The sequence below is a fragment of the Hylobates moloch genome, unplaced genomic scaffold, assembly GCF_009828535.3.
Source record: "Hylobates moloch isolate HMO894 unplaced genomic scaffold, HMol_V3 SCAFFOLD_8, whole genome shotgun sequence".
NCBI classification, from domain to species: domain Eukaryota; kingdom Metazoa; phylum Chordata; class Mammalia; order Primates; family Hylobatidae; genus Hylobates; species Hylobates moloch.
This window is the reverse complement of record NW_026652283.1, coordinates 84748574-84772678: the sequence shown is the minus strand read 5'-3', so window position 1 is coordinate 84772678 and position 24105 is coordinate 84748574. Positions and strand designations below refer to the sequence as shown.

General features: G+C 44.4%; 1 protein-coding gene and 1 long non-coding RNA gene across 7 annotated transcripts in view; one reads left to right on the top strand and one right to left on the bottom strand.

Annotated features, from left to right (window-relative positions):
* Nucleotides 1-554: 554 nt before the first annotated feature.
* ZKSCAN7 (zinc finger with KRAB and SCAN domains 7) lies at nt 555-23845 on the top strand. 6 transcript variants are annotated; one of them, XM_032161871.2, is made up of 6 exons: nt 555-937; nt 2379-2919; nt 10856-11024; nt 13266-13357; nt 13651-13777; nt 23096-23845. In XM_032161871.2, the coding sequence occupies exons 2-6, from the start codon at nt 2497-2499 to the stop codon at nt 23113-23115; spliced, it is 831 nt and encodes a 276-aa protein (XP_032017762.1). In that variant the 5' UTR covers nt 555-937; nt 2379-2496; the 3' UTR covers nt 23116-23845. The 6 variants fall into 6 exon arrangements, with proteins under 6 accessions (XP_032017762.1, XP_032017761.1, XP_032017757.1 ...); XM_032161870.2 differs by having other exon boundaries at nt 555-974; XM_032161866.2 differs by lacking the exon at nt 23096-23845 and adding an exon at nt 15273-17510.
* Nucleotides 2914-24105, bottom strand: part of LOC131383963 (uncharacterized) — a 54822-nt gene continuing 33630 nt past the window's right edge. Inside the window, exons 3-4 of the long non-coding RNA XR_009214379.1 lie at nt 20478-20570; nt 2914-3041 (exon numbers count right to left, since the gene is read on the bottom strand). This is a non-coding gene — a long non-coding RNA (uncharacterized LOC131383963). The remainder of the gene's footprint in view (nt 3042-20477; nt 20571-24105) is intronic.

Below are 24105 nucleotides of genomic sequence, written 5' to 3'. Positions count from 1 at the left end.
TGAAGGTCACCTGGGTACCACCTGCCACCCAGAGGCTAGACAACTGCCTCCTAGGTTACAAACTGTCCCCACACCTTCTCAATTTATCTGCTCCTTGGTCTCCCTAGGAACCTCTATGTGGACACCAGAATGCTGGTGCTGTCTTACGAAATATTAACCACATTATGGGCCAAAATATCACAATTTCTAGACATGCTTCTTCATTTTTAAGATGGGAGACGCTTGCTGCTCCCTTCACTGAGACTTCAGATTGGGCATCACACATGGTATAACTGCCCAGGATATGCCAGGCCTTTTGCTATGTAGTGTGTGTTACCTCATTCGGTGCTCCCAGCCCTGTGAGGTATGCATTATGCTCTGCATTTTTTTCAGATGAGAAAACAGGCTTGGAGGTTGGGTATCTTTCCGAAGGACACCTGGAGGAGAGGGGGTAGAGCTGGGACGCGTCTGGATCCCCCGACTATGGCCTGAGAGCGGGATGTGAGTGGCCTGAGCCGTCGCGAGACCCCGCCCCCGCCCGCGGCAGGTGGCCGGGCACAGCCGAGAAGAAAGCCCTGCCAGCTCTCCCGGGTGCGGGGACGCGCGCGCCCACCTTCGCAAACGAGACTTCCGGGATCCCGGAGGGGGCGGAAGTCGAGGCCTCTCTCGCTTCCGACTCGGCCATTGTTTTTGCTCTAACGGGCAGTAGAGGTGTCCGGCTTCGGTGCCGAGTGCCACCGCAAGTGGGCCGAGACGCGGAGGGAGGCGCGGCCGGAGCTCGGGTCGCCGACGCTGGCCGGGACCGCGTTTCTTCCCGGCGGCAGGCGGCGCGGTCCCCGTGACTCTCAGAAGCCGCCCAATGTAGAGCCGCTTCTTTGTCCCATACCCCTGACCATTCGTGCGTGGCACGGAGCCGGGTATCTGCGGGTACAGCGATGAACAGGGCAGACGTGGCCAGGTGAGCGGCGCTGCTGAAGCCTGGTTTAACACGAAAGGTAGATCGCTGTTTTCCACCTCTTGCAGTAGGAAACTGTATGAACCGTCATATTTGGGTCAGACCCAGGCTCAGAATCGCGAACGTGGAGCGTGACTTGGAAATGCAAAAATCCAATTGAGATTTTAAAGTGCTGAGCATTCGGAACACTATGGGAAGCGGGAGAATGGCCTGAACTTTCTACATGTATGGGATCTTAGAGCAGAGTTCACAGATTATTTTAAAGTCCTTCTTTGTCTTTTTAAAGAGATTGAGACACAGGGATCTGGGACGCTTGGTGAATTGGAAGCACAGCACAGATGCCCTAGTTACCAGTAAGGTGCTGATTTTCAAACGTTCGAAGTTTTCCTCCACTTCAGTATCAGCTAAATGTATCATATTCATTCATTTCCCAGTTATGTGTGCCACGTACACACGTGTATAAAGATGACTGGAAGTCAGCTCTGCCCTTTGTATTCTCCCAGAAAGCAGGGGAGACAGTCGTGTAAACCACAAACGATTACAGTGTGAGAATTCTCAACTAGAGGTTTGAATGAAAAAGATAGTTTGGGATCACTGAGACAATAACCACCCCTCTAAGCCTAGCGTGATTGGGAAGGCTTTCCAGGGGAGGTGCATTGAGTTAAAAAAGATCTGGTATTTTCTGATTCCATTTGGTTCCTTTCCTTTGGTGGCCATCCAGCAGTTTGGAGGGTGAGAGTGGTGAGTTGTGCATAAACCAGTTAAAGGGTTATAGTGAGAGGTACACAAAGGGAAGCTACCAGCACTCTTCCTGATGGGGCAATCAGGAAAACCAAGAAAAAATTGCCTTTGTTCATGGTCTTGACAGACAAATTTGTCAAAAGTTGAAGAAAAATTCAAAGAAAGAGTATGTGTGGCTTCTAGCTGTGTCTCTAGAGCTTCAGCTCCAAACTTTCTTTATTTTGCATTTCTATCAGTAGAAGAGGTTTGATCACCTACTCCCTACATTGGTTTGTCATTTAAACATGAGTACTACTATACAAATTGTAATGCACATTATAAAACATACATTAAATAGGAGTTAAATAACTTAGTATTTTCTCTTGCACCCTTTGGGATATCCTGCATTTCCCACATTGGAGACCATTGCTGTCTTTCTAGCATGGGTATTTGCGGTGAGTGGTAGGGGGTGTGGCTGGTTGTGAAGGGGGTAAGGCCAGGTTGTGAAGGGCTGTGAATGCAAGACATAGACATTGAGATTTTATCCTGTAGGTAATGGGAGCCACTGAAACTTTAAGAAGGGCATCATTTGGAGAGATGCTTAGCAAGAATGCCTGGTTGTGTTCTTTTCTTCCTGGAGCTTTGTTTTTTAACTCAGTGGAGGATTGTCATCAGCCTGGGGCTGAATACTCCAAGAACTCTGATTTCACTCTTGTTTCTGTAGGCAACACTACCATCACCCCTTTCTCCAACCCTGAAAAACAGCTCCTGAGACCTGAACTATAGACCATCATTTTAATCGGACCAATTGCAGCTGGAACAAGCTTCTCTTTGGGGTCACAATGACCACTGCAAGCAGGGGAAATTTAGGCCTCATCCCCAGGAGCACTGCTTTCCAGAAGCAAGAGGGGCGCCTGACTGTGAAGCAGGAGCCAGCGAACCAGACCTGGGGACAGGGCAGCAGTCTCCAAAAGAACCATCCTTCTGTCTGTGAAATCTTCCGGCTACACTTCAGGCAATTATGTTACCATGAGATGTCTGGGCCGCAGGAAGCGTTGAGCCGGCTCCGGGAGCTCTGCCGCTGGTGGCTCATGCCAGAGGTGCACACCAAGGAGCAGATCCTGGAGCTGCTGGTGCTTGAACAGTTCCTGAGCATCCTCCCTGGGGAGCTCCGGACCTGGGTGCAGCTGCATCACCCTGAGAGTGGTGAGGAGGCTGTGGCTGTGGTGGAGGATTTCCAGAGACACCTCAGTGGACCAGAGGAGGTGAGCAGTTGAATCTAGAATGGCGGCCTGATCCTTCTCTAATGCTTGGGTTAGCCTAGGAATAGGCATTCTCCACTTCCCAGGCCCTAGGCCAGTTTGCCTTTAGGGTTCCTGAACTTGTCCTGTGGATAGAGGGAAAATAGTTTTGTGCTCCAAGCCATAAACACAAATGCACATCCCAGCTAAGCTCTGTGATTCACCTTGTGAAATACTGTGTTCTGAGCCTAGCTTCATCGTGGAGATTCTCATGGTACTGCTGGCAGGCGGGGGATCTGCATGCTGGTTAGAATAGGGTGATCAGGGGAAGGCGGGCCTTTGGGTATGCTGATAATACAAGACTTCATTTGAGACATTCTCTTTGCTCACTTCCTTGGACTTCTCAGAGTCAATTTTCTCTTTTCCTGCCTCTTTGATTCCTTGAAAGGTGGCATTTTTGGGCCTTGTAATTATTTGTTCCTTTTGGTAGCTCTCCAAACCTAACTGGGATCTTTTTGCATCTTTAATTCTAATTTAAGTTTTCCCTATTTCCTGGAGTTCTCACAAATGTAATACCAAGGTAATTTAAACTAGACGGATAGTTGGGAAGAGTGAGCAGTAAGACACATTGGAAAATCTGGTTTCTAGGACCATAGAGCCAACTAGCTCTGTGCCCATGTGTTTCAGTCAGGGTTCAGTCAGAGAGGTAGAATCAGTAGGATAGAGGTGTGTGTGTGGGCGGGGGAGGGGGGGCGTGCACACACATGCATGTGCATGTGTAAACAGATTTATTGGTGGCTGGGCATGGTAGCTCACGTCTGTAATCCCAGCACTTTGGGAGGCCGAGGCGGGTGGATCACTTGAGGTCAGGAGTTTGAGACCAGCCTGGCCAACATGGCAAAGACCCATCTCTACTAAAAATACAAAAATTTGCTAGGTAGGGTGGCATATACCTGTAATCTCAGCTACTGGGGAGGCTGAGGCAAGATAATCACTTGAACTCAGGAGGCAGAGGTTGCAGTAAGCCAAGATCAGGCCACTACACTCCAGCCTGGGTGACAGAGTGAGACTTCATCTCAAAAAAAAAAAGAGATGTATTTTGCTAGTAAGTGGCTTACGTAATTGTGAGGCTGGCCAGGCAAGTCTGAAACCCATAGGCAGGCCATCGACAAGGGCAGCCCAAAACAGTGGCACAAGCTGAAGCTGCAGTGCACAGGTGGAATTTCTTCTTTCTTCTTTGTCCTTTCTTCTTTTTCCTCCTCCTCCTCCTTCTATTTCTCTTTCTTCTTCTTTCTTCCTCGTCTGCTTTCTCCTTTCTTCTCCCTCTTTTTTTTTTTTTTTTTTTTTTTTGAGACAGAGTCTTGCTCTGTTGCCTAGGCCAGAATGCAGTGGCATGGACATGGCTCACTGCAAGCTCAGCCTCCTGGCTCAAGTGATCCTCCCACCTTAGCCTCCTGAGTAGCTGGTACCACAGTCATGTGCCACCACATCAGGCTAATTTTTTTTTGTAGACATGTGGTCTTGTTATGTTGCCCAGGCTTGTTCTTGAATTCCTGGCTTCAAATGATATTCTTACCTTGGCTTCCCAAAGCACTGGGATTACAGGCATGAGCTACCATGCCTGGTCTGGAATTTCTTCTTCTTGGAACTTTTAGCTCTGCCTTTAAGGGCTTACAACTGATTGAATCAGGCTCATGCATTCATCTGTTATCTAGTATAATCTCCCTTACTTAAACTTATTATGTACTTTAATCACATTTTTAAAATAGTTTACAGCAACACCTGGATTGATGTTTGATTAGTACCAAGTTGACACATCAAAAGATCATCACACCATGGATAAGTTAGTTCTTCCTAATGAGTTTCAAATTATTCCCCTATAATAGAAGCAGGGTGAACTAGAGGTCCCCTCTACCCCTTTGTACTTTATCAGGGAAAAACAGTATAGAGAATTTCCCAAGTACCCAATATATCATTTTATTCAATGCTTTTTTTCCTAGAGAGTCTCACCCTATCGCCCAGGCTGGAGTGTGGTGGCACAATCTTGGTTCACTGCAACCTCTGCCTCCTGGGCTCAAGTGATCCTCCCACCTCAGCTTCCCTAGTAGCTGGGACCATAGGTGTGAGCCACCACACCTGGCTAATTTTTGTATTTTTAGTAGAGATGGGCTTTTGCCATGTTGTCCAGGCTGGTCTTGAACTCCTGGGCTCAAGAAAGCCACCTGCCTCATCCTCCTAAAGTGCTGGAATTACAGGTGTGAGCCATCACACTCAGCCTATTCAATGCTTTTTAAAAAGTGATTATATATCACTAGGGAATCAGTTCTAGTTGATCAGGATCCTGGGGCTGGACATTTTTCCAGGATTATCAGCAGTACACATTTGTCATTATCAACCATCATTTTCTTTGTGTAAACAAGTAAGCACATACGAGTAAATCAACCATCACAAGGGTCTAGAGAGCAGCTGGGCCAGCCATGGCAATGACAGGTGGCTGAAGACATATTTAGAGAACCATTTAGTGAGGGTGGCAGAAGGAAAATTTCTCTATTTCCTGCTTGGTTTTGCTTAAGAAGTGAATGCTTCCTCCATTAAAACTTTTAGTGCTTTATCCAGCTAGCCTCAGAAAAGGGTGACTGTTGAGTCACAACCCAAGAAAATGCCTAACAGTTGACAGGTGAGGCAGCTGAATGCTCATGGCTCCAGCCTGGGTGTATGGTCTTTGGAGTCCATTTCCTACTCTCCCACTACTGTCAGTGTTAACGTTTTCTGACATGAAGACATAAGGGCAGGACTGTCTTTCATCAGCAGGGGTTCAGAAAATGTTTACAGAATGGCTAAATGAATAAACAAGCTTTTCCATGGCAGTTTGCCAAGAGGAGATTAAGGAGGGTCCAGGTAAATTGGAGTCATTTTGCTTATCAGGAGCAAGCCACTTTATTGCTGCAGAAGGAGCATGTACATGTGTGCACATTGTGGCTGGGAAAGGGTTGTAGAGTGATCCCTGCTGGGCTGCAGAGTCATGCAACTTGCAGAATTCTTTTGTTTCCTGTATCTTTTTTTTTTTTTTTTTTTTTTTGAGACAGAGTCTCACTCTGTCGCCCAGGCTGGAGTGCAGTGGCACAATCTCAGCTCACTGCAAGCGCCAGTCCTGGGTTCACACCATTCTCCTGCCTCAGCCTCCTGAGTAGCTGGTACTACAGGTGCCCGCCACCACGCCCAGCGAATTTTTTGTATTTTTAGTAGAGACAGGGTTTCACCATGTTAGCCAGAATGGTCTCGATCTCCTGACCTCATGATCCTCCTGCCTCGGCCTCCCAAAGTGTTGGGATTACAGGCATGAGCCACCGTGCCTGGCCTGTTTCCTGTATCTTTTTTCCTCTCCTGCCAGGGTTACAAAACAGGCAGTGCAGTAATCATTATCTCCATTTGACAAGTGAAGTGAGCACATGGAGTAAGCATTCCCTTGCCCAAAAGATTTAGCTGAGGTGTGCTTGTTTCTGATTACCATCAAGTGTGAGGACCAGGATTTTCCATCTCCCTAGTTTCTAAGGCCACAGCTTTTCTCTAGGGTCTTGCTGTGGAATGCCATATTAGAATGAGGTTTTCATGTCTTCAAGGAAAGGAAACCTATGATTCTGTATTAGTCCGTTTTCACACTGCTATAAAGAACTACCTGAAACTGAGTAATTAAGAAGAAAAGAGGTTTAATTGGCCCACAATTTCACAGGCTTAACAGGAAGCATGACTGGGAGGTCTCAGGAAACTTACAATCATGGCAGAAGGCAAAGAGGAAGCAAGGACCTTCTTCACATTGTGGCAGAAGAGAATGCAGGGGGAAGTGACACATACTTTTAAATGATCAGATCTTATGAGAACCCACAAGAACAGCAAGGGGAAATCCACCCCATGATCCAGTCATCTCCCACCAGGCCCCTCCTCCAATTCGTTGTGAGATTTGGGTGGGAACACAAATCTAAACCACTATTATTCTGCCCCTGGCCCCTCCCAAATCTCATGTTCTTCTCACATTGCAAAACACAATTATCCCTTCTCAACAGTCCCCTGGACTTAACTCATTTCAGCATTAACTCAAAAGTTCACAGTCCAAAGTCTCATCTGAGACAAGGTAAGTCCCTTCCACCTATGAGCCTGTAAAATCAAAAACTAGTTAGTTACTTCCAAGATACAATGGGGATATAGGCATTGGGTAAATACTCCCATTCCAAATGGGAGAAATTGGCCAAAACAAAGGGGCTACATGTCCCATGCAAGTCCAAAACCAAGCAGGGCAGTCATTAAGTCTTAAAGCTCCAAAATAATCTCCTTTGACTCCATGTCTCACATCCAGGGCATGCTGATGCAAGAGATCAGTTCCCAAGGCCTTGGGCATCCTGGCCCCTGTGGCTCTGCAGGGTATAGCCCCCATGGCTGCATTTACCAACTGACATTGAGTGCTTGTGCCTTTTCCAGGCACGTGGTGCAAGCTGTTTGTGGATTTACCATTCTGGGGTCTGGAGGATGGTGGCCCTCTTCTCACAGCTCCACTAGGGAATGCCTCAGCAGGACTGTGTGGGGGCTCCAACCTTGCATTTCCCCTTCACACTGCCTTAGTAGAGGTTTTTCCATGACAGTTCCACCCCTGCAGCAGACTTCTGCCTGGACATCCAGGTGTTTCCATACCTCCTCTGAAATCTAGGAGGAGGTTCCCAAACCTCAACTCTTGCCTTCTGCACACCCGCAGGCCCAATAGCATGTGAAAGCTGCCAAGGCTTGAGGCTTGCACCCTCTGAAGCCACAGCCTGAGCTATACCTTGGCCTCTTTTAGCCACAGCTGGAGCTGGAGTGGCTGGGACACAGGGGACCATGTCCTGAGGCTGCACAGAGCAGCTAGACTCTGGGCCTGGCCCATGAAACCATTGTTTTCTCCTAGGCCTCCAGGCCTGTGATGGGAGGGGCTGCCATGAATGTCTTTAAAATGCCCTGGAGACATTTTCCCCATTGTGTTGGCCATTAAAATTTGGCTCCTCTTTATTTATTCAAATTTCTGCAGCAGGCTTGAATTTCTCCCCAGAAAACGGGTTTTTCTTTTCTACCACATGGCCGGGCTGCAAATTTTCCAAATTTTTATGCTCTGCTTCCCTTTTAAATATAAGTTCCAGTTTCAGATCTCTTTGTTCACAAATATGAGTGGACACTTTTAGAAACAGCCAGGTCACTTCTTGAATGCTTTGCTGCTTAGAAATTTCTTCTGCTGGAGGGCTGGGTGCAGTGGCTCACGCCTGTAATCTCAGCACTTTGGGAGGCCAAGGCAGGTGGATCATGAGGTCAGGAGATCGAGACCATGGTGAAACCCCATCTCTACTAAAAATACAAAAAATTAGCCGGATGTGGCGGCGGGTGCCTGTAGTCCCAGCTACTCAGGAGGCTGAGGCAGGAGAATGGCATGAACCCGGGAGGCGGAGCTTGCAGTGAGCTGAGATTGTGCCACTGCACTCCAGCCTGGGCGACAGAGTGAGACTCTGTCTCAAAAAAAAAAAAAATTTCTTCTGCTAGATACCCTGAATCATCTCACTCAAGTTCAAAGTTCCACAGATCTCTAGAGCAGGGGCAAAATGCTGCCGGTCTCTTTGCTAAAGCATAGCAAAAATGACCTTTGCTCCAGTTCCCAATATGTTTCTCATCTCCATCTGAGACCACCTCAGCCTGGACTTCATCATCCATATCACTATCAGCATTTTAGTCAAAACCATTCAACAAGTGTCTAGGAAGTGTCAAACTTTCCCACATCTTCCTGTCTTCAGCCCTCCAAACTGTTTCAACCTCTGCCTGTTACCCAGTTCCAAAGTTGCTTCCACATTTTCAGGTATCTTTATAGCAGTGCCCCACTTTCTGGTACCAATTTTCTGTATTAGTCCATTTTCACACTGCTGTAAAGAACTACCTGAGATTAGGTAGTTTATGAAGAAAAGAGGTTTAATCGACTCACAGTTCTGCAGGCTTTACAGAAAGCATGACTGGGAGGCCTCAGGAAACTTAAAATCATAGTGGAAGGTGAAGGGGAAGCAAGGACCCTCTTCACATTGTGGCAGGAAAGAGAGAGCACACAGAGGAAAGTGCCACACACTTTTAAACAATCAGATCTCATGAGAACTCACTATTACAAGAAGAGCAAGGGGGAATTCGCCCCCCCCACCCCCTGCCATGATCCAGTCACCTCCCACTGGGCCCCTCCTCCAATTCAACATGAGATTTGGGCGGGGACACAAATCCAAACCATATCAAAGTCCTAGATAATGAACAGGAACTTTACCAGGATTAAATTATTAGTGAATTACAAAGTTGAATTATCACAGTGCAGTAAGTTCTATCTTCTGCCAGTACCCAAAGCTCCTGTATTGAAGAGCTGTGACTTCCATTTTAGAGAGTCTTTCAGTTTCAAAGAACCTTTCAGTAGGAGAGCTTGGGAACTACAGAATCCAGGGACCCTGCTGGTCCTACCACTACACTGGTGAAATATATATTAAAGGAGAGAGTCCCTTAACATCTCAGCAGATGTAGCCTAATAGGGCGAATCCTGTGTGGTTTATTGAAGGAGAAGTTATTTTTACCTCATGCTGTGCTATGTACATACCAGAGCAAGTGAACTTTAAAATGTGCCTTATTTAGATAATATTTTAGGTTTTCTGCCCTACATGCTGGTAAAAGGAGCAACCACGAGATTGTGAGGAGCTGGTTTGATGACAATAAGCAAGGGTTAGAAATAAAATGTCTATGTTCTGAGGTATTCTCAAGGTCTCTACAGGTTAGTGTGTCTGATCTTATTTGGCTTTTAAAATATAAATTATTGGGGAGAAGTAGTACATATTGAAAACTGAGTTTGCAGATAACCTTAAAGTCTTTTAGCAAAATATCAACAGGAAGTCTGTCAGCAGATATTAATTGAACACCATTGTAGGGCTATATGTTGTTTTGGAACTAGTGATCAAGGCAAAAGTTCTTACCCTCAAAAAACTCACAATCTGTTGGGGAAACATAGACAATAAAGATGTCAGTAAGATTACTTAAAGATTAATACATGCAATCTAGAAATTATAATTGGTTAATTGAGTCTGACTATCCCTGCTTTGTCAGTGTGCTCAGAGAAAGCTTCTCTGAAGAGGAGACACTTTTGCTCAGAGAAATTGGAAAAGCTCTCCTGGTGTGCCAGCCACTGTTCTGGGTATTGCTTCAGCTGTTAATGTCAGTAGCATTATTTGTGCACATGCACATACCCACACTTATCTTTTTTTACATGCTTTATACTTCTTTTTTTGTTTGGTTGGTTTTTGTTTTTGTTTTCTTGTTGAGACGGAGTCTCGCTCCCAGGCTAGAGTGCAGAGGCGTGATCTCGGCTCACTGCAAACTCTGCCTCCCAGGTTCAAGTGATTCTCCTGCCTCAGCCTCCCAAGTAGCTGGGACTACAGCTGTGTGCCACCACGCGTGGCTAATTTTTTTGTACTTTTAATAGAGACAGGATTTCACCATGTTGGCTAGGCTGGTCTCCAACTCCTGACCTCAGGTGATCCACCCACCTCGGCCTCCAAAATTGCTGGGATTACAGATGTGAGCCACTGCACCCGGCCTATCCTTTGTACTTCTGATTGTTCGTTTCTGTCAGCTAATGGTTCTTCATAAGAAAATATGTGTCTGAAGACCTGACACCGAGTAGAAATGGTTATAGAATCTGGTCCTCAAGCCCCTACCAAGAGGGTCAACAGAGGGATAGCAGGTAGAATTGCAAGCTTTAGATTCTGCTTTCACAGTTGTTTTCCCCCAGTAGGCTGTAGTGGTGGGGCTGGAAGGACACTCTGGCTCTTCTTTTCCCTGGCTTTCTTTCTGGAGGGGGCTGCTTAGAGGTTTTGGGTTCAGTACCTTCAAGGATGCTCTTTTGAACCCAATTGTATTTCCCTATCTCTAGGTTTCAGCCCCAGCACAGAAACAGGAAATGCATTTGGAGGAGACAACAGCTCTGGGTGCAACAAAGGAATCTCCTCCTACATCGCCCCTCAGTGGGGGCTCAGCCCCTGGAGCTGACCTGGAGCCTCCTTATGACCCAGGGACGCACCACCTCCCCAATGGGGACTTCGGTACTTACCTCCCCAGCTTTGGCCTTAAGTCATGCCTCCCTTCTCTCCTCTGGAGTCTCCTTTCCTTTATCTGCCCATCTCCTACTCCATGGAATCCCTCATTGCTCTGCTGTCTGTCCTCCTTCCCTGGTGACCCTGTTTGTTCCTTTTGCTTATTCTCTAATCATTCATGTAGTTAGTAAGTTTTCATCAAGGACATGTCATAGGAAAGGCACTGCCAGAGACCAGAGAGATGTAGTACATCTATTGTCACTGATTTCAAAGAGCTTGTTTTCTAGGTGGTAGGATGAGTTAGTCATGTGTAAGAAGAGGCAACCTCATAAAATGCACATAAATGATATCTGTCCTCACGCATTTGATCCTGTCACAAATGAGCAATGTGGGCATTGGAAAAAGTGATCATTGGGTAAAAAGCAAGATCATTGTGGGCTGGAACTGGTAAGGGATGCTTCATGAAGGAGGTAGCAGAGTATTGGGCGTAAAAATGTGGAAGAATTTTGAAGGGGAGAAAAAAGTAGTAGGCATGCCATTAGAAGATACAACAAAGACCCTAAGCTGGAGATTCTTTGAGCCCTGATTGAGGTGGAGTCAGGGAAGACTTTGGGAGCCTGGGCCTTGTTTTTACAGGACCTTGAGATTGAGGAGGAAGATTTTGGGAGTCAGAGGATAATGTGTTAGAAATAGTATTTCAGGAGGATTACTCTGGCACAGGTGAGCATTATGGATTGAAGGGGAAGGAGCCTTAGTTAAAGGCTGGTGCAGTAGAATAGATGTGATTAATGCCTGAAGTACAAACAGAGGAACAGGCAAGGATAAAATTGAAAAATGTTATCATGGAAACATCCATGGGACTTCAGTTTGAAAGGAGAGGCAGGGGAATTAGAATGTTTTGGCCAATGATGGAATCATTGAGGGAAATTGAGAAATCTGAAAGAAAGGTGATAAGAACATTTTATTTATTTATTTAATGTTATTTATTTATTTTTTTTTTAAGAGAGATAGGGTCTCACTCTGTCACCCAGGCTGGAGTGCAATGGCACAATTATAATAGCTCACTGTAGCCTTGAATTCCTGGGCTCAAGAAATCCTCCCACCATGGCCTCTTAGAACTACAGGCATGCCACCATGATCAGCTTTTTTTTTTTTTTTTAACTTTTTATAGAAATGGGGTCTCCTACTAGGAGCAGTGGCACACACACCTGAAATCCCAGCACTTTGGGAGGCTAAAGCAGGTGGATCACTTGAGGTCAGGAGTTTGAGACCAGCCTGGCCAACATGATGAATCCCTTCCTACTAAAATACAAAAATTAGCCAGGCGTGGTGGCAGGTACTTGTAATCTCAGCTACTCCAGAGGCTGAGGCATGAGAATTGCTTGAGCCTGGGAGGCAGAGGTTTCAGTGAGCCATGATCATGCCACTGCACTCCATCAGAGTGAGACTGTGTCTCAAAAAAAAAAAAAGAGAGAGAGAAAGAAACAGAAAGAAAAAGAAAGAAAGAAAGAAAGAAAAAGGAAAGGAGGGAGGGAGTGAAAGAAAGGAAAGGAAAAGAGGAGGGAAAGGGAAGGGAGAGGGAAGGGAAAAGTGAAGGAAGGGAAGGGAGAAAAAGAAGTCTCCTTATGTTGTCCATGCTGGTCTTGAACTCCTAGCCTCAAGCCAGCCTCCCACCTTAGCCTAGAATATCCATCCATTCTAGAGACTGAACTTAAGGTGTTGCAGGACACCCAAGTGAAATGTCCCATAGGCAACAGGATGCATGTGGTAGCGGTCTAGGAGAGAAGTAAGAACTGTGAGAGCAGTATTAAAGCAATGAGAGTTGGTCAGATTGCTGACGGAAAAAACAAGGAAGCACTAGGGCCTGAGTTTTAAGGGGTCCATAATGAGAGGGCAGGAGCAGGAAGAGGAACCAAGGCATGAGGAACCACAACTGTGAGGGGAAAATCAGGGCTGCCTGGTGCTAGGGAAGCCATGGGAGAGAGAGTGTGGCCAGAATAGTTTCCTTGAAAAAGGTTGAAGAGAGTGAGGGCTCGGAGGAACACCCAGTTCTCAGCTTGATCCGGGACCTTGTACTGTGCCCTCCAGGGAAAATTCACAGCACTCTTGGGATAATGCTTTATAGAAGAGGTTAAGAGTCAGTGTGTGTGTAGGTGCCTGGGCTCTCTTGAATCCACTTATTGGGAATATAGGGCTTATGGGAGCCGGAAGCAGGGCTTGTCCCACTCATAGCTTTCTTTCCTCCCTCAGCTCAATGTGCTTCTCCAGTTCCTACCCTTCCTCAAGTGGGGAACTCAGGAGAGCAAGCAGGGGCAACTGTACTTCGGATGGTCAGGCCCCAGGTGAGCTTGGTTCTTTGTGTTTTTACCATGTCCCCATGAGTCTGGTCCAGGAATGGCTAGAGGTCTCACCCCCAGGACTCTGCCCCATCTAAGACTATTCCTGTGGCTCTCCTGCCTCATTGCTTCCCCTGGAGGTAATGGACTCTATCTTGTCCTGGACTTGTCCTCTCTATGAGCTCCTCTCTCCCATACTTTTGCCCACGAAGAGCCCATACCCTGTGCCCTTTTTACCCCTGATGACTCTGCCCTTCAGGCTGTGAATGTTCCTGAGCGATCGGAGCTTGTCATTCCAGGATGCTGTGGCGTATGAGGACCTATCTGTAGACTATACTCAGAAGAAATGGAAAGGTCTCCCACCCAGTCAGAGAGCCCTGCAGTGGAACATGATGCCGGAAAATGACTGTAGCATGGCCTCCTTGGGTAATGATTCTGTTTCCTAGTCACTTAGAGTCTGCATGCTGCACATTCTCTTCTTTTCCATATTCCTTGTCTCTTTAAACTTTTTACCCTGAAAATTTCCAAACATAGTTAAACTAGAGTGAATAATATAGGGACCCTTTCTGCATTCATCACTGAGATTCAACAGTGATCAGCATACTCTGCACCTCATTATGAATTGATATAGTGTGGTTTAGATAGGGCTTCTTAGTTGTAAGGAATAGAGAGCCACTCAAGTTATTGTAAGTAAGGAGCTGTGTGTCATAGGCTTAAAGGAATGAGAACCTGGAAGAAACTGATGAGCTAGACCAGACTGTGGGAAGCAGGGCCTTGACCCGGGAGCCTGAGCAGCAAAAGCAAATGCATGTTGATGCCTGTGTTCCGGTGTGAATGTAATGCAGCTGCTCGCAGTGTATTTGTTTTCTCTCTGCTTGTCCTCCTCCTGCTGCCCATTTTCTTCACTGTGAATCTTTTGTGCTTTTCATAGCTCTTTCCTAATTGTACTTTCTGTTCTTTTATACTTGTTGCTTGCTGTGTCTCCTAATGGCTTGCCTTCTCTCCTTGCGCCACTTCAGCTTCCACTGCTACTCATAAGTGCCTTAATTTTGCCCTACCACCAGTTCCAAATTTCCGCAGAGATGGACTTCTATTGCTATAGCCATTACCCATCATCTCATTTGGGCACAGGGCTTTGGCCCAGGCCACAGCAGAGGCTGAAGCCTAACCTACAGATAAGCTGCCCTTGAGTCTAGTACCTGGTGCCGGTCCAATCACCTTTGGCCCATCATGGGATGCTCAGGGTCACTTGGCACCAAGCATGGTTGCCTAAGCATCCCTCTCTGCAAACACTGGGGCAGAGCAGTTTCCTGAAAGGGCTTCTTGGAAGGGCAGATCCTGTGGTTGACGAGTTTAGGGCAGTCTTTTTACTGTCCTATCATGTAAGATCTGTTCTTTTTGTACACTTTCCTTATCATACCTCTATAATACAAATTTCCAGTCAATTCACTCTCATTTTTTTCCCTGTCTCTTTCTTATGTTTGGCTTGAGGTATTTGCCAGCCTTCTCTCTCCCAACATGTTTTCTGAGAACAATGGAACCATGCAATGTTATGGTTGGAAGGGATTTTAGAGTTCATCACTTTATTAAGGAGACATAGCACGAGAGTAACTTCTGTAAGATCGCAGCATGCTTTGCAATCCAGTTTTTTGTTTTCCAGTGGCCCTTCTGACTTGGTTGTGCTGGCTTAGTATCTTTTTTCCACCTGTCTTCACTGACCACCCTCCCCTTCCTTGTTTTTCTGTCCCTAGGGAAAAAAATTGAGCTATTAATATTTCCCATTTTGCTCTTGTTCTCAATGTGTCATCTCATTTCTTAACCATAATGTGACTTTTTTTTCAGGTGTGTTAGCTCTTAATGATCCTCTTTCTTAAACAGAATAAGAAATGGGTAAAAGTTGTTGTCTTCTTTCTTTGGGCAGCAGGTGAGAACATGATGAAGGGTTCAGAGTTGACTCCAAAGCAGGAAATTTTTAAAGGATCAGAGTCATCTAACAGGACATCAGGGGGACTCTTTGGGGTGGTTCCTGGGGCAGCAGAGACTGGAGATGTTTGTGAAGATACTTTCAAGGAGTTAGAAGGACAAACCTCAGATGAAGAAGGGAGCAGACTAGAAAATGATTTCTTGGAAATAACAGATGAAGATAAGAAAAAATCCACAAAAGACAGATACGACAAATATAAGGAAGTTGGGGAACATCCACATCTGTCTTCCAGTCCTGTTGAACATGAAGGAGTTTTAAAGGGACAGAAATCCTATCGATGTGATGAATGTGGCAAAGCTTTCAATCGGAGTTCTCACCTTATTGGCCATCAGAGAATCCACACTGGAGAGAAACCCTATGAGTGTAATGAGTGTGGGAAGACCTTCAGGCAAACCTCCCAGCTCATTGTTCATCTCAGAACCCACACAGGGGAAAAGCCCTATGAATGCAGTGAGTTTGGAAAGGCCTATAGGCACAGCTCCCATCTCATTCAACACCAGAGACTCCATAATGGGGAGAAACCCTATAAATGTAATGAATGTGCAAAAGCCTTTACTCAGAGTTCCCGACTCATTGACCACCAGAGAACCCATACTGGGGAGAAACCTTATGAATGCAATGAGTGTGGAGAGGCATTCATTCGAAGCAAAAGTCTTGCTCGACATCAGGTCCTGCACACTGGTAAGAAACCTTACAAATGTAACGAGTGTGGGAGAGCATTCTGTTCCAATAGAAATCTCATTGACCATCAGCGAATCCACACTGGGGAGAAGCCTTATGAGTGTAGTGAATGTGGCAAAGCCTTCAGTCGGAGTAAATGTCTTATTCGACATCAGAGCCTCCACACTGGGGAAAAGCCATACAAATGTAGTGAATGTGGGAAAGCCTTCAATCAGAATTCTCAACTCATTGAGCATGAGCGAATTCATACTGGAGAAAAGCCTTTTGAATGTAGCGAGTGTGGTAAGGCATTTGGTCTGAGTAAATGTCTTATTCGGCACCAGAGACTTCACACAGGTGAAAAGCCCTATAAATGCAATGAGTGTGGAAAATCCTTCAATCAAAACTCACACCTTATTATACACCAGAGAATTCACACTGGTGAGAAACCCTATGAATGTAATGAGTGTGGGAAGGTATTCAGTTATAGCTCCAGCCTTATGGTACATCAGAGAACCCATACTGGGGAAAAACCCTATAAATGCAATGATTGTGGGAAAGCTTTTAGTGACAGCTCACAGCTTATTGTACACCAGAGAGTCCACACCGGAGAGAAACCTTATGAATGTAGTGAATGTGGGAAAGCCTTTAGTCAGCGTTCCACTTTTAATCACCACCAGCGAACTCACACTGGAGAGAAGTCCTCAGGTCTGGCTTGGTCAGTTTCTTAAGGTATGGTTCTCTGAGACAGAGAGCAAGGACCTTTGAGTTAAACTGTCTTTATAAGCAGGATGCTCGTAGTGATTTCCCAGAGCCAGTAGTCACAGTGGACCATTCCCTACTTGCTTTTCCTTGGATCACTAAGAGGGGACAGTAGGAGTAACTTATTCCAGTTCTTACCCATTATTAGGAAGGTAAGGACTGCACATGTCATTTAATTGTAGGTTTCCTTTTTTTTCGTTACTTTTAAATTTTAACTTTTAAAATCTATTTCATTTCTTAGTTATGCATCTCATAATCAGACTCCATGCTTTTCAAAGACAGAGATAATATCTTCTCTATTCTATTCTACTTCCTCCATTTCACCATTTATACAAAGTCATTCAACAAGGCTGATTCATGCCTTCCTGCCTCTTGGCTATGGCCCTCCCTATCTACTCTTTAAACTTTACTCTATAGCCTTTCATCAGTTTTGTTCCCTATCTAGAAAACATTTTCTTCTGTTTGCTAATCTTTGTCCCTCACAATTTTTGAAATCCATCTCATCACTGAAATACTTTCTTCTTTAAGTACTTTTTTATTTTTCTTCAGCTTCTCTTGATTTGACCTCATTGCTTTGAATTCACTGGTGCTACAATATGTAACTGTTGTTAAATTGCCTTGTAAATTTTGCGTGTCTATATACTTTTATACCAACTTATTGTAGGCTCTTTGAGGTCAGGTATGTATTTCTTTCCCATATACATAGTATTTTGTGCATACCAGTTGTTAAATAAATAATTTTTAAAATCTCAACTCTCACATTGAATTATCCTTAAAGTATGCACAATCTTTCTCTCCTCCCCAGCTGGACCAGCTGCTTCTAAAGATGGAAGTCCATCTCATCATAGAATATCACATACAGAGATCTTACTGATATCTTTTACATATACTCCTGGAAGTCTTACTACTGTTACTTCAGCCTCAAAATGCGAATGGATTCTTTTTTTGTGTATGTGTGTATGTATGCAAAAGAGAGAAAGAGAGAGAGTGTGTGTGAATGTGTGTGTATCTAGGTATTGGGTTGGGCAGTCATATCCCACTGATACGGACTTTCCCCTACATGCTGATTCTAGTTCTGAATTTGCTAACTGTACCCTGCTTCCTAAATCAACAGATTAAGAACTGTGTCAGCTGGGTGCAGTGGCTCACGCCTGTAATCCCAGCACTTTGGGAGGCTGAGGCAGGCAGATCACGAGGTCAGGAGGTTGAGACCATCCTTGCTAACACGGTGAAACTCCATCTCTACTAAAAAATACAAAAAATTAGCCAGGTGTGGTGCAGGGCACCTGCAGTCCCAGCTATTCGGGAGGCTGAGGCAGGAGAATGGCATGATCCTGGGAGGCAGAGCTTGCAGTGAGCCGAGATCACGCCACTCTACTCCAGCCTGGGCAACAGAGCGAGACTCTGTCTCAAAAAAAAAAAAAAAAAAAGAACCGTATCAAAATTTGCTGCACAGAAGACTTTCATAGCAGTGGTACAGATTATTGAAAATCCAGCTAGCAGCATCCCCTGATGCTTGGAATTCACTATGACAAGGCTTGTGGCAAGATAATAGATTCACAGTAATCTGTTTTCCTTATCAACTAGTCCTATCTACCTACAACTGCCATCTTAATTTAAAGAGCTGTACCCTTAATTATAGTAATTGTGTTCTGGACCATCTTTCATTCCCCGAAGACGTAAGAAAAGAAATCTCAGAAGATTTTCTCTCCTTCTGCCATCACATTTCAGTCCATGAGCTTGAACAAGTTTTCCCTTCCACCCTTGCAATATGGCCCAGATCTGGGGGACCTTTGCCTCTGTTGTCCACCCCTTTCTCTTTCCATCCCCTAAACTTAACAGGTTTAGAGGATCTGCAGTATGACAGAGTAGAGGAGGAGGCCGGAGGAGGCTAGAGGAGCCATGTGAGTTACATAATCTGGAGGGGAGATTTTTTGAGGTGTGGTGTATGTTTTAACATAGAAGAAAGGGTGGAGTTGAGGCATAAGAAAATAAGATTAGATGTGATTCTAGGGACATATCTCAGGCAAGTTTAGAAAGAATAATAGGAATCCTGAAAACATTGAACCCAGGACAGAACTGAAAATTTGCCACTTATGAATATATATTTTAAATTTGTTTTCAACTTTATATTTAGTATGTGTTTCCATTTTCCTTTAGAAGATATGCAGATAGGACTTTTTCATTGTTTTAGTTTGGAAGCTCCCAGATCCCAGAGACAAGCCCAACCCTATATGAGCACATGGGTCCAGCCCTCTACCCTGAGCTGGACATTTCTGGTTAAGTCTTCAGTAGAACGATCCTGCTAATTGGATGTTGCAGTTTTACCTTCTGGTTCTTGTCTGCTCATCGCCTACCACACTTAACCCTCTAGAGGTTGGGAACCTGCACTATTCATAACTAAGGTGGGAATAGTAGGGAAAAAAAGAGTAGATGTAGGGAATTCTACACCAGTGTGTGCCTTGACATCCTTAAAAGCCTCAGGCTTTTGAATGGAGGAAAATTGGCTGCATTTGAAAGCCATACCTCAAATTCTATTGGTTATTGCTAGTATAAACCTTTAAAAAATTTAAATCTGGATTGTTATGTTGCTGAATTATTTTTAGTTTTAACGGTTTTTTAGTTTCATTTTCTAGGTATATAATTAATTAATGGCTCCTTTAGCTTTAAATTTTCTTTTTTTTCTTGGAGACAGGGTCTCACTTTCTTGCCCAGGCTGGAGTACAGTGATGTGATCATGGCTCACTGCAGCCTCAACTTTCCAGGCTCAGGTGATTCTCCCACTTCAGCCTCCCAAGTAGCCGGGACTACAAGCATATGCCACCATGCCCAGCTAATTTTTTGGTATTTCTTATAGAGATGGGTTTTCACCATGTTGCCCAGGCTGGCCTTGAACTCCTGGGCTCAAGCGATCCGCCTGTCTTGGCCTACCAAAGTGCTGAGATTACAGGTGTGAGCTGGTCTTATTTTCAATCTTATGCCACTTATGTTGTGCATTAGCAAGAACTTCCAAAAATGTTGAGTAGTAGATAACAGGTCTTCTGTGTCTTGTTCTTAAATCTCAGGAGGGATGTTTTTAGTATTTCACATTTTCATTTGCATTCGTTGTTGGATATTGATAAATATTCTGTTGCATTTAGGAAGTTTCCTTCTAATCTTTTTTTAAAATTATTATTATACTTTAGGTTTTAGGGTACATGTGCACAATGTGCAGGTTTGTTACATATGTATCGATGTGCCATGTTGATTTCCTGCACCCATTAACTCGTCATTTAGCGTCTAATCTTATTTCTAGAGGAAGCAGGGTAATATAGTGGGTAACAACACAGGTTTGGGCTGGGCACGGTGGCATGTGCCTGTAATCCCAGCACTTTGGGAGGCTGTGGCGGGTGGATCACTTGAGGTCAGGAGTTCAAGACCAGCCTGGCCAACATGGCAAAACCCCGTCTCTATTAAACATATAAAAATTAGTTGGGTGTGGTGGCAGGTACCTGTAATCCCAGCTACTTGGGAGGCTGAGGCAGGAGAATTGCTTGAGCCTGGGAGGTGGAGACTGCAGTGAGCCAAGATCGCACCATTATACTCCAGCCTGGGTGACAGGAGCAAGACTTCATCTCAAAAGAAAAACAACAAAACAAAACAAACAAACAAAAAAACACATGTTTGTGCCTAGCAACCTAGGTTCAAATTCTGGGTCCAGTCAGGTGTGGTGGCTCATACCTGTAATCCCAGTGCTTTGGGAGGTGAAGGCAGGAGGATCACTTGAGGTCAGGAGTTCGAGACCAGCCTGGGCAACACGTCAAGACCCTGTCCCTAAATAAATAAATAAAAAAAATAGTTGAGTGTATTGGTGCATGCCTTTAGACTTAGGTACTCAGGAGACTGAGGCAGGAGGATTGCCCGAGCCTGGGAGGTCGTGGCTCCAGTGAGCTATCATTGCACCACTGCAATCCAGCCTAGGCAATAGAGTGAGACCCTGTCTTAAAAAAATAATCTGCATGTCCACCACTTCGTTAGGTGTGTAACTGTGGGAAAATCACCTAGCTTTCCTGTGTCTCAGCTCTTCCGTCTCTAAAGTGGAGCTACTTCATAGGGTTGCGAGGATTGAATTAGTCAGTATGTGTAAGGTACTTAAAACAGTGATCGACACACAGTATACACTATAATAAATGTTAAAGTTTTATTAGGAATAGTTGCAAAGTTCTATCAAGTTATAAAAAATCTAAAAGTTCCCAAATAATTGAAATTTTCTTGTATTCCTGGGATAAATCTATTTTATTTATTTATTTAGAGACAGAGTTTCACTCTTGTTGCCCAGGCTGGAGTGCAATGGTGTGATTTCAGCTCACTGCAACCTCCGCCTCCCAGGTTCAAGTGATTCTCCTGCCTCAGCCTCCTGAGTAGCTGGAATTACAGGCATGTGCCACCATACCAGGCTAATTTTGTATTTTTAGTAGAGACAGGGTTTCTCCATGTTGGTCGGGCTAGTCTCGAATTCCCGACCTCAGGTGATCCGCCTGCCTCGGCCTCCCAAAGTGCTGGGATTACAGGCATGAGCCACTGCGCCTGGCCTTATTATTATTATTATTTTTTAAAGTTCAGAAGTAGATTCAATTTGCCAATATTTTGCTGGCTGTGCAAAATGAATTTGGAAGATTTTTTTTCTTTTATTACTCTGGAACAGTGTGCATAATATAGCAGTTATTCCTTGAAGGCTAGCTAGAAATGATGCATTCTGATATATATATATAAATTTTTTTTCCTGGTGTTTGGATGTGGCAGGGTAAAGGGACTTATTTTAGCATCCTTGCAGTTTTTTTCAATGGTTTTGTTCTTCAGGTTTTCTACTTCTGTGTAAATTTTTCAAATATGTATCTGGAAATAATATTTACTATTCTGTCAAACATTGGCATAAAGTTACACCTAATATTCTGTAAGATTCTTTTCCTCTGTTTTGTATATGTAATTGAGCTCCTTTTCCATATATAGTCATATCCACAGGGAATTGGTCCCAGGATGCCCCTACCTCGGATATTGAAGCCCTCAGATGCTCCCTTACAGTCAGTCAGCCCTCCATATCCTCGGAATATGTGAATGCAGAACCCAAGAATACAGGGGGCCAACTGTATGATGTTTTACATTTTGGTTTCCTTTCAGTTTTTTTTACTTTCAGGATTACCAAAGGCAGTGTATTTTTGTTTCTCTTTTTAAATTTCATTTTTCTTGAATATTCTTTTTCATATGTTCTTTTACTGTCCCATGTTGGGAGACAGTGCTGTCAAGGTGTTGACCTTTTTCTGGAGTACTACAGAGCATGCATTCCTGAAAACCTCTAGGGGTTAGGGACAGATTGTGAATTTGTCAATTGTGAATATGCACATGGTGGCACTATAAAAAAAATTGGAAGTAAATCCCCTATCCCTAACATCAGGTCATGTTCTGCCCTGATGGGGACCAGTAGAATTTGCCACAGCTGGATACAGGGAAGGTGTTATCATTACAGCTGGCTCCACAAGCACCTAGTGGTGCTAGTACTTGATCCAGGATAGGACATTTTAGATTTATTATTCACCAAACCATAACAGTCCTCCACTAATATATGCACAGGGTCACTTTACCCAGGTGGATGCCAAGTAGGGAGAGATGCAGACTCCCTTTTAAGGCATGTGAGTGCTTTACATGAAAACACAATAGGAGAGCAATGTATGACGGCCCACCTTTCTGGCCTATGGGTATTCCTGAAATGATACCTGGTTAAGAATTGTCAACTGACTAAAATTACAATATTTTTTCCCCTTAGATGGCCTAGTCCACAAACTTATAAAGACCTGACCAACTAGATGTTGATTTCATTTACCCAAATGAGTTAGAATTTCTTTGGCAGATAGATGTCATAATAAAGATTGGAATTGCTGAGTATTTAGGCAATTATGACACACAAAAAACACCCTGATTTCTGAGCAGTGACATTATACTTGACTGAATCAATAGATTTTTGTAGGAAAAAGTATGCTTGTGGATAAGGGCAATAGAAGCTGGATACAGGCAGGCTGGAATCTATTTTTAACATACATTGTAGTGACCCTTACGTTCTCTAAAATTTGAGAATTACTGGACTAGAATATTAAGGAGTAATCATTCCTCCCTGGGACCAGATGTGGGGTTAGCAGCTTGAATCAGAATGAATGGCCCCACCCACCCAAATGAAAGAGTAGGTGAAAGGGAAGACTAAGTAAGTTGAAGATCACAGCCCCCCTAATGTACATGAATATTCGTGTGTGTGTGTGTGTGTGTGTGTGTGTGTGTGTGTGTGACTGAGTTTCACTCTTGTCTTCCAGGCTGGAGTACAATGGCGTGATCTTGGCTTACTTCAATCTCCGGCTCCCGAGTTCAAGCGATTCTCCTGCCTCAGGCTCCCAAGTAGCTGGGATTACAGGTGCCTGCCACCACACCCAGCTAATTTTTGTATTTTTTAGTAGAGACGGGGTTTCACCATGTTGGCCAGGCTTATCTCGAACTCCTGACCTCAGGTGATCCACCCGCCTCAGCCTCCCAAAGCAGTGGGATTACAGGCGTGAGCCACCACACCCAGCCTATTCTTTTTAAGTTTCTTGATGTAGTGGCAATAGTCTTGTGCTCTTCAGCAGTGTCCCGAGTTCTATGTCCCACATCAACTGAGGGTGTAAACTTGTGGGGGACTTATGTCCGAATCTCTTTTTCAGTCTCTATACAATGTGGCGGAGTTGTGCCACCTACATGAGCCAATGGAGAAGAAAGCTCCTGGTATACTTTAAGTATTCAACAATATTAAATATTGAATATTTGTCAATTGATGAAGTACTTCAAAAGCTTGATTCTCAGACTCCTTCTTAGATAAATCATTCCCTAGATTGTCTCATCCTGTCCTGACAACTTCCAAATTTACATCTTTAGCTGTGATCTCTTCACGGAACTCCAGACTCCTATTCCAACTGCCTGTTTGGCATTTCCTCTTGAATGTTTAATTTAACTTAACACATCCAAAACAAAACTATTAATCCCTCTCCCTAAACCTGTTCCTTTCAAGCTACTCCATTTCTAAAAGACCATCCCATGCTAGTTGCTCAGATCAATAACCATGGAGTCGTCAGTAACCAACATTCAATTCATTAGCAAATCATGCAGGCCATGCCTTCAAAATATATGCAGAACCATTTCTCACTACCTCCATCACTTCTAAGCCTGTCCAAGCCACTGTCATTCCTCATCTGGAATATTGTAATGGCCTCTTAATCTCCCTGATTCTACTCTTACCCACCTTCAGACCATTCTCAACAGGACAGCCCATGCAAACTAAAAATAGAAGTCA

Coding starts and splice junctions, on each gene's coding strand:
- ZKSCAN7 (XM_032161866.2), top strand. CDS start 2,497: ATGACCACTGCAAGCAGGGGAAATTTAGGCCTCATCCCCAGGAGCACT. Junction 11,025..13,265: donor CCTCCCCAATGGGGACTTCG/GTACTTACCTCC, acceptor TTCCTCCCTCAG/CTCAATGTGCTTCTCCAGTT. Junction 13,358..13,650: donor TTCGGATGGTCAGGCCCCAG/GTGAGCTTGGTT, acceptor TTGTCATTCCAG/GATGCTGTGGCGTATGAGGA.